The 9,542-nt window shown below is 47.2% G+C and overlaps 1 protein-coding gene across 1 annotated transcript; it reads left to right on the forward strand.

Annotated features, from left to right (window-relative positions):
• The first annotated feature begins 3,086 nt into the window (after positions 1–3,086).
• Positions 3,087–5,124, forward strand: ADRA2C (adrenoceptor alpha 2C). The gene has a single exon (XM_065837155.2). The coding sequence runs from the start codon at positions 3,160–3,162 to the stop codon at positions 4,492–4,494; it is 1,335 nt and encodes a 444-aa protein (XP_065693227.1). The 5' UTR covers positions 3,087–3,159; the 3' UTR covers positions 4,495–5,124.
• Positions 5,125–9,542: the final 4,418 nt, after the last annotated feature.

A 9,542-nucleotide genomic window follows, 5' to 3' on the forward strand; every position in this document is an offset into this window, starting at 1 on the left:
AAATTAATTGTATATTTAGGAGGACTTGAGGGAGCATCAGGTATCTATTTCATTTTGTTCTATATGCTACACTTTGGTTGTTAGGTGATTACTACTTCTACATTTCAGTTTTATTAGAGTTTGTTACCTGACAAACTTTAGTTTCAACATTATGTCCTTTGTCTTTTAGATGCAGCCACAACGTGTTTGTTAATTAGTTTTCAAATTAAAAAAAAAAAAATACAAAACACCACCAACTTCAGAGTAAATTGCTTCCAAATTAGATTAATTAGATCATAATCTCCAGAGGAATTTTCATTCCTATCAGAGCTAAGCATATTCACTTCCAACCCTTTGTAATCAAGTCCATGTATCCACGCAAACAGAGAATAGAGGAGCCAGCACTGGTTGCATCAAAAACTAACTGGAATCAGAGTATTTCTTATCATTCCCCAAAGTCCCAGGCTGTTTCAGCTTGTGGACCATTATAATATCAAGTATTTTATTATTTTAAATGTTATACAGGGAAAGAGAGGTTATCTTGGATATGTGTGCTTTCACTGCTCACAGTTTTGCATTAAAAAGGGCATGATCCTGGCAGTAGCGAGCAGAATGTGTGTACCAGACTACGACTCTCCCAACACCCAGGGACACCGCATTTCTCCGTCTGGGTGGGGCACAGGAGAGAGGCATAAACCAGCTGCCCAGACTGGGAGTGCCCATAGGCAAAACATCAGGTTCCTCTCTTTAGAACTCAGCAGGTGATGACGAAAGAGTTTATACAGCTCCAAGACTAGGTACTAGCCATGGAATCCAGACAGACTGTGTGGCTTTCTGCACCGCTGTGCCCCGTGAGTTCTGTTCTGTTCCCTCTTTCACAGGATCTTTTACAGTGTCATAATGGGAAAAAGCACCCATCCTACGCAAGCCACCAATGTTGCCACGTAGCAGAAAAGGGCTACATTATTCTGAATTAAAAGCGAATTAACTATCTATGGATTAATTTTGTGTTGGTTCACCTGAAATGAACACCGCTAATCCTGGGGTTAGGGTTAGCTACTGTCATCAGTATTATACAAATACAGGGTTTTTGCAGCGTGGCAGAAGAAAAGCAAGTGCAGCAGCAGAGATCAGTGGGATAGTCCTCGCATTGAAGAACTTGTGATCCAAAATCCAGGCACCAGGATGGGCCCTCAGAAGAGGCATGTTGCATATGTGGCTGTTCTCTTTACTTTAGGGGTAACCCGGTAACCCAAATCTCACGATTTCCCACAAGCAGGTTGGATGGGACAACCTGGGAAGTGGGGAACGTAGGGAGAGTGAGTGGAGGAAGGGGCTTGGGAAGAGAGAATGCATTCCTTAGCGCAGGGCAGTGGCTTTTCTCAGGATCATGAACCACCACAGAACAGGGCTTACACTGGCCTACCTTCTTCTACCCTCCATTGGGCAAGATTCAGCTAAAGGAAGAGGCATCTAAGTGGCCCTGACTTCCATTATTATTGTCAGTTCTCAAAGTTCTTTTCCAAAGGAAGGTAATCTAAGTGACAGGGCTGTCAGCAAAGGAGGTCTGAAAATGGGGGATGAGGCAAGTCCATGGCTCTGCTCCCCGCCTGCCCCATAACAGAAACACAGAATCACAGAATGTCAGGGATTGGAAGGGACCTCGAAAGCTCATCCAGTCCAATCCCCTCACTAGAGCAGGAGCACCCAGATGAGGTTACACAGGAACGTGTCCAGGTGGGTTTGAATGTCTGCATAGAAGGAGACTCCACAAACTCCCTGGGCAGCCTGGGCCAGTGTCTGTCACCCTCACTGAGAAGAAGTTTATTCTCATATTTAAGTGGAACCTCCTGCGTTCCAGTTTGTACTGCACCCTCTCATATATCTTCCACAGAAAGTCCACAAGTCCAAACAGTGGGAATACTACTCTAAATTCCCTCAGTGATCTCCTTCCCCTATTATCAAAGTTCCTCTGCTTTCACTGCCAAAGTTCGTCCTGCTTCTCTCTCCCAGGCCAGAACTCACAGAGTGCGGGCTTGCATCAGTTTCCAGCGGGGATGTGTGTGGCAGAGAAACAGGCGAGGATTTTCACCAAATCCGTGCTTAAATACCGCTATTTACCCCCAAAATAAGACGAAGAGCCGCCACTCTTCGCGGTCCCCTCAGGGCGGCGCCGCCGGCCGGTAACGGCTGTCCGGCCTAGTGCGGGCGGGCAAGGCCGCCCCCTAGCGAGCGAGGCCGGCGCCGCAAGCGGTGACCGCCCCGCCGCCGCGCTCCCGGGAGGTGAACTCGGCGCCGCTTCTCATGGCACCGGCAACTTCTGCACCCCGGGGCGGCGTCCACGAAGGCCACGTCCTCTCAGAGCCGCGCCGCGGTGAGGAGAAACCCCTGCCCAGCCACGGAGCGGAGCCGGAGGCTACACCTGAGAGCGCCGTGACACCGCGCCTCCGCCCCTCCCGGCGGCCGGCGCCGCTCTGCACGGGACAGCGCCGCTGCGGGGAGGAGAGGGCAGCCCGGCCGCGCGGCTCCGCGGCTCCCGCGGCGGGAGAACCGACGGCAGCAGCGGCGCTCGGGGCGTTTTTCCGCCCGCTGGGATATTCCGCCGAGGCGGGCGCGGCGGCTTCACCTGGCGGGACTGAGCATGCGCGCGGCGGCGGGGCACGCCGCCGATTGGGAGCGCGATGCAAGAGTAGGACGGAACCGCCGGGCAGCCGCGACTTCGCCGAGAGCGCGCTGCCGCGCCGCCGGAGCGGGGGCGCCGCTCTCCATGGGATTTGATGCTGCCGCTGCTGTCCCGGACCCTGCTCCCTGCGAGGATCCAGCTCCCGCCGGGGTCTCCCGTTGGCCGGACGGTGTCTTCTCCGGAGCTGCCGGTTGCACGGAGCTGGGCATGAGCGGGCGGGCGGCGGGGGCCAGCCGTGCCCCGCTGCCACCTCGCCGGGGACCGGGCGGAGGCAGCGGTGCCGCGCTCCCTGCCGCGCCGGGGCGGTGCTGCCCAGCCCTGCCCTGAGGGGCCGGGGGGAGCGGCGGGCGGCTCAGCCGTTGGCAGCCGCGCGGCGGGGCGGCCGTTGGACCGTTGGCGGGAGGCGATGAGGGCGGCGGGGCGGCGGCGGCGGGGCGGCGGGGCGGGGCGGGGGCTCCGCGGGGCTCTCTAGGACGCTGGTGCCCCGCACACCCACCATGGATCTGCTGCTGGTGGTGAACACGAGCCTGGGCTCCCCCAACGAGTCCCTGGCGCTGCCCCCCTCGCCGTCCTCCTCTCCCCTCTTGCAGCCGCCTTCCCCCTACTCCCCGGCGGCCGTGGCCAGCCTGGCGGCGGTGGTGGGTTTCCTCATCGTCTTCACCATCGTGGGCAACGTGCTGGTGGTGATAGCGGTGCTCACCAGCCGGGCGCTGAGAGCCCCCCAGAACCTGTTCCTGGTGTCCCTGGCCAGCGCAGACATCCTGGTGGCTACTCTGGTCATGCCTTTTTCCTTAGCCAACGAGCTTATGAATTACTGGTACTTCGGCAAGGCTTGGTGTAACATTTACCTGGCACTGGACGTGCTCTTCTGCACCTCTTCCATCGTCCACCTCTGCGCCATCAGCCTCGACAGGTATTGGTCGGTCACACAGGCGGTGGAGTACAACCTCAAACGGACCCCTCGGCGGATCAAGGCCATCATCCTCACCGTTTGGCTCATTTCAGCCATCATCTCCTTCCCACCCTTGATCTCCATGTACCGGGACCCTGAAGGAGATGTCTTTCCCCAGTGCAAGCTCAATGACGAGACATGGTACATCCTTTCTTCTTGCATTGGCTCTTTCTTTGCCCCCTGCCTCATCATGGTGCTGGTCTACATCCGCATCTACCGCGTGGCCAAGCTAAGGACCAGGACCCTCTCTGAGAAGCGTACGATGCCAGAGGGGTCCTCCCAGACTGAGAATGGCTTGAGCCGCGCTGCTGGGGGCTGCACATCCCTGAGGATGCAGCTGGGGGAGAATGGACATTATTCAATGCACCACTGGCGCAAAGCCTCTGAGCTAGAGGACATTGAGTTGGAGGAGAGCAGCACCTCAGAGAGCAGACGGAGGCGGAGCCGGGAGGAGCATCCCCGCAAAAGCAGCAAGAGCCGGTCCTTCTCCTACTCATACTCCTCCAAACACTCTAGTAGCCGTCTGTCCCGCTCTAGCAATCGCTCCATGCAGTTCTTCTCATATCGCCGTCGTCGGAAGCGTAGCAGCATCTGTCGTAAGAAAGTCACCCAGGCCCGGGAGAAACGCTTCACTTTTGTGCTGGCCGTGGTCATGGGGGTCTTTGTAGTTTGCTGGTTCCCTTTCTTCTTCAGCTACAGTCTCTATGGTATTTGCCGGGAGGCTTGTGAGGTCCCTGAGACACTCTTCAAGTTCTTCTTCTGGATTGGGTATTGCAATAGCTCCCTCAACCCAGTCATCTACACCATCTTCAACCAGGACTTTCGCAGGTCCTTTAAACACATTCTCTTTAAGAAAAAGAAGAAGAACTTCCGGCATTGAGCTGAAGGGGTGGATTTGTCTTGGGCAGTTGTAGAGTTAAAAGAGGAGAAGGCTCTAAGCTGAAAAAGTAGGCAGGGAAGAGAACATGGATTTGGGCTTAGAGGGATGGAAGAGGGCTCACACCCTCAGTGGAGCAGAGTGGTGGTATGGGGTATGGGGATGGCGTTGGGGAGGCTGAGGTTATTCACCGTGGTACAGAAGGGCGACATGGTGCTGGAGGAGTGATGCTGGAGTGCAGATAGGTAAATGGGGAGGAGAGTGATGTCTTTGAACCCTGACGGAGGGCATGAGGAGTCCACAGAGGAAAATAGACACTGATTTTGGAAGGCAGTGAGCTTTTATGGGCTCTGGAATTTTGTGGGGGAAAAAAAGCAGAGACATAAAGAGAAGAGGACTAAGGGGCACTGGTGTTGGAGATTTGAGTATTTCTAAATAGAGTAGCTGGGGCCTGTGGTGGGCTTTCCCAGTAAGAAATGGGCTTTTAATATTTATGTGGGGAAAGAAAGTACAAAGTACCAGGCACTGACAGTCCTTTGACTTATGAAAGGATTTAAATGTTTGCCAAAAAAAAAAAAAAATCCTAAAGAACAATCCAAACTCTTTTCTAAATAAACCTTTGTACTGTTAAAACCTTCTGAATGATGATTTTACACAGGGCTTAAGTCAAACAGAAAGCATGGGGTTTCTTTTCCTTTGGAGGGGTCTTTGCGTATAGAGCTGGATGGTAAATACTTTTCCTGTCTTCCCATAAGTTTTGATTTATTAGTGGAACAAATCTGGGAACCTGGCATGTTTTCATGAAATATGTGAAAGAGCACATGCACCCCATGACCTTATTTCCCCTGTTGGATAGCCAGGCAGTAAATTCCTGCTCCGTCCCTTTCAGATCAGTAGCCTAAGCACTTTGCTGTCCTCAGCAGGTAGCTTGTCTGGGACATAAGGGTTGTCTTAAACCAACTTCCACGGGGAAAAAAAAATTGTTCTGGTGAACTCAACTAATGTTTTCAGACTTGAAAGAAAAAAATCAAATAGCCAACCAGCTCAATTTACAGATGCCCTGGGGAACTTTTTTCCCCTCTTTTCAGGTCTCCTTCAAAAGGCTTTTCTCAGGGGCCTGATGTGTGCTGCTCTCATGCTGAGGCAGTTGGAGGCAGTCTGCTGTGCAGATTTTTCAGAGGAAGAGCAATCACCACACCACTAAGGTCTTTAAATCCTCCGTATTTACAGTCTTAGAGCAACTGAATCTTATATATTTGTTTTTTTAATGAGAAGCATACATTGCAGATTGTCAGCAGTGTATGTGAACAAATCTCAAAAGAAGGTGCAGCTGTTCCAAACCCTTAATATTAATGCTGCTTTCTTTCCCTTGTCCTGTTTGCATTTCTAGTTTATGATTTTTAGAGGATTTTGTTGGGTTGAGAGGAGGGGAGAGGGGAAAAGAGTTTGAATAGTTATTAAAGTGAACCGTATTTCCCATGGGTTTATAAAATGTCAGATGTTGTAATGAAGAGAATGAGAGTCAGGGCTGATGTCTGTACGTTTGCCACTGAATACACACTGAGTGTAAGACCCTGTTGAACATTTACGTCCCTTTTCTAGCTGTGTTGCTCCAAGGTGTGTATTCTGTTTGCGGGGTAAATACTGGTCCATTTTATGTGTGTCACTCCTTCCATGGGCAGCAGCTTTTGGCATCTGCCTCAAATGAACCTTTCTGTAGTAAACAGCCCTTTTGAACGATGCAATGAAAACTAATCTCATATAGCAGGCTTCTTGAAAGAGCTAAATTGAATCTATACCTGTGAATCATTAGATATCCCCTTCTTTACTCTCTCTGTTCTGTCTGAAAGATGTCTGTAGCCTCTCTTCTCTTGAAATCTCTATGGCATAAGGAGAAATGATAGAGCAGTCACATTGTTTCATCGGTTTTTCATAATAAGCATTTGGTTCACTTAGCCCTGGAAAAGGAGATTGTTGGTGGCTAAGATTCCAGTGTTAATTCAATAGACAATTTAACTTCAGGGCCAACATGAGTGGGAGTTCTGCTGGAGTAAGGATTGGATGATTGCACCAAATGTATTAGAAGTTTGCTTGATTTCACTAAAGAAACAACTGAGACATTTTCCAAGTCCTAAGTCTATAACTTATTGGATCCTCTCTTGAAATAAGGCTTGGAGTTGTGAAAAGATTTGAGCTTTGTTTGAACATCTGCGCTTAAAGATGCTAAGACTTGTTTTCAGGAGCATCCCTTTGTAAATAACAAATGGTTTGGTACAAGTATGTACCTGACACAGATACCTGAGAAAAAAATAGCAACTGAGTGGAGGAAATTACAAGCCATTTTCTCTTTTGCAAAACAGGGAATTCTTTTCAAAGTTACATCAAGAAGAGCTGAAACAAGCTCATATTATTGTAGGTAATGATGTAGCTAAAAGAGTTCAGGTTTGTTTAATCTGAAAAAACTATATAATTGCCAGAACAACCAAAGCAAGATATGGTACATAGCTGCTACCTCTGAGCTACTGGACAGCTTCATTACAGATATCTGTTCCTACCAAGATGAAGGTCTGCTTTTGTCACTTCACGTTCAGAGTGTCACCTCAGAGTGGTTTCCCAGTCTGCAGACACACAGCAGTTTCACTATTGCACTGCTCTTAAAATGAGATTTGTTGCCTGTAAACACAGTCCTTCCCCTGTTTTTCCTTGTAAATTCAAGGAGCCTATGGAAATGAAGTTTAATTGACAGTCAGATTTTAGTGGAGGTGAAGTATATATGGAATGACTGATGTGCCTTAAAAGTAATTTCTTTGCTATAAAATTATTCTCTGGTCATTATAAACATAAAGGAAATAATGCTTCTATTTTTGTTTTGCATTTCCAAATGTCTAAAAGAGATTGATGCAGATACTGAATATCTGTGTGCAGCAGCACACTTGAAACCAGGACATTTTCTATTATTTTATTTTTCATCACAGTTACTCAACTGATTCAATGTCTCAAGAAGATTTGATTTCTTCTGAGCTAGATAAAAAATAATATTCATCAGTAAAGATGTGCAGCATACACCCATTTTGAGTGCATTTCCCTCTTAATTAGCAAATACAGAGGATTTCTATTAAAAATGTTTTTAATGTAACAACTGAATATGCTTCAAGGAAGTAAAATGGGGCTGATTTATTTTTTTAATTACAGTGTTCTCTTATTGCTTGTAATAGCTGAAGACTGGAATCTGTTTGTAACATTGTGTGGTGTTAACTTTTTATAAAAAGTTATTAGCTCTGCTACTCACACTGGTTGTGCTTCCACTGTAAGTTGGCTAATAGCATATATGGGAAAAAGATAGTCAATGCAGATTCTGCTTAAGAAAAAAGGAGAAGATATTTCATGTTTCGAATGTGTCAAGTTGTGTCTTTGATCATATCTGATGAACTGGTTGAAACACTCTTTACTGTTGTGGAAGAATGAAATGTTGCTATGAAGACGTATTGATTTTAACAACAAGCGCTTGATCTTTAATTCTTCATTTGCTCATTTCACCATGAAAAAAAAATTCTGTCAATCTAAAATGAGAACTTAATGTTTTATTTTCAAAACCAAATTTCTGAACTGTACCACTATTGGTTGGTTATTGAAATATCAAACAGTACAACAAGGATGAGACCTCAGTGCTGCCTTTCTTCAGCCCTCTTCTGTAGGAGTTTTTCATGAGTGAGAACTGCAGAATCAGCCTCTTCAAGGCTTGGGGCAGGTGGAAGGGGCCTTACAGATAGATTTGCCAGGGTTACAGCTTTAAATCATTGTCTAAAATAAGAATCAGGTTCTTGTTCTGTGTGATCTCTCATAAGAAGGGTCATATTGCTCTAAGAACCCTAGCAATTTCTGAATATTAGGCCTGAGATTAAAGACTGTGTGTGAGCAGGTTTGCCCACATTGAGCTATATAACCCTTTATGAGTAATCCCAGTAAACTCCAGCAGAGTTCACTTGTGAATGAGGGAACAACTCAGTGTGGGCATGTATGTTAGAAGCTTCCCCAGACATTGCTTCTTTTTCAGTGAATGTGCCTGAGGAATGTAAGCAAACATTTTTGCGTAAATGTACAAGAACTGACAGAAAGCAATCCTCCCTGCTTAACTTTGACTGCCATTCAAACCCATAGAATGTGTGGGTTAAGGGTTTTCTGACTATAACCCAAGCAACAAACCCTACTGTGTGTTTTCAGTATAAGCTGCGTGAAGAGCATTATCTGATTCCATCTGTTTTTCAGAGAAGAAAACTGTTGGTCTCTTCCTTGGTCTGATGAAGTTGGTATTGGTTTGAACGGCATCTGAGAAGTATGAGGAAAGTGTAGGAAATATCAGTAATGACATACAGTTCAGGAGAATGTTCTAACCTTAAACTATAACTACAGTCAAGAAGGCGAGAATACTGACAAGCCGTGCAAAATGAAGGCCAGATGCTATCTGAGTTTGTTTTCATGAGTGCTCATTGTGACCTTGCTGGTGAGCAGAAGACAACTAGATGCTTCAGAGAAAAAGCTGTAATTTGGAGGGGGGGCAGAGCATGAGGAGGTGACTACCCACAATACTGGAAGAATTAATGTTTACTTACCTTCTTTGCAATGTAGTCAAGTACAGTGGAGGAATTTGCCTTCTTCGTTGCACGATAGCAAATGTTAATTTGCTTTCCAGATCTGTGGGTCAACTAGGCCAAACAAAAGATGACACAGGAGAAGGTAGGGATAGGGTATTGCTCATTTCAGTGTTCAACACCAAGTTTGACTTGAATTTAAGCCAAAAGTATGGTTTGGTGCTTGGACCCCAAAGGGCATCACTAATGCTACACTGCATATAGTCTAGTTTTAGCAAAAAGTATCAGTTTGTATTATACACTCTGCACATCTCCATGTCAAGACAGAAATGGGAGAGTCTGACACTTATAACATGTGAGAAGGGAGTAATCAGTAGTTTGAATGGTCCTGGGTTATTGTGAAACTTCTCTAGATCTTGTTCTGATAACAGAGCTGGCTTTAGTTTTGTGGCTTCCCAATCA

Source organism: Patagioenas fasciata, chromosome 4 (assembly GCF_037038585.1).
Source record: "Patagioenas fasciata isolate bPatFas1 chromosome 4, bPatFas1.hap1, whole genome shotgun sequence".
Classification (NCBI taxonomy): domain Eukaryota; kingdom Metazoa; phylum Chordata; class Aves; order Columbiformes; family Columbidae; genus Patagioenas; species Patagioenas fasciata.

What these genes read in the sequence shown, in the direction of transcription:
- ADRA2C (XM_065837155.2), top strand. Translation starts at nt 3,160, where the DNA reads ATGGATCTGCTGCTGGTGGTGAACACGAGCCTGGGCTCCCCCAACGAG.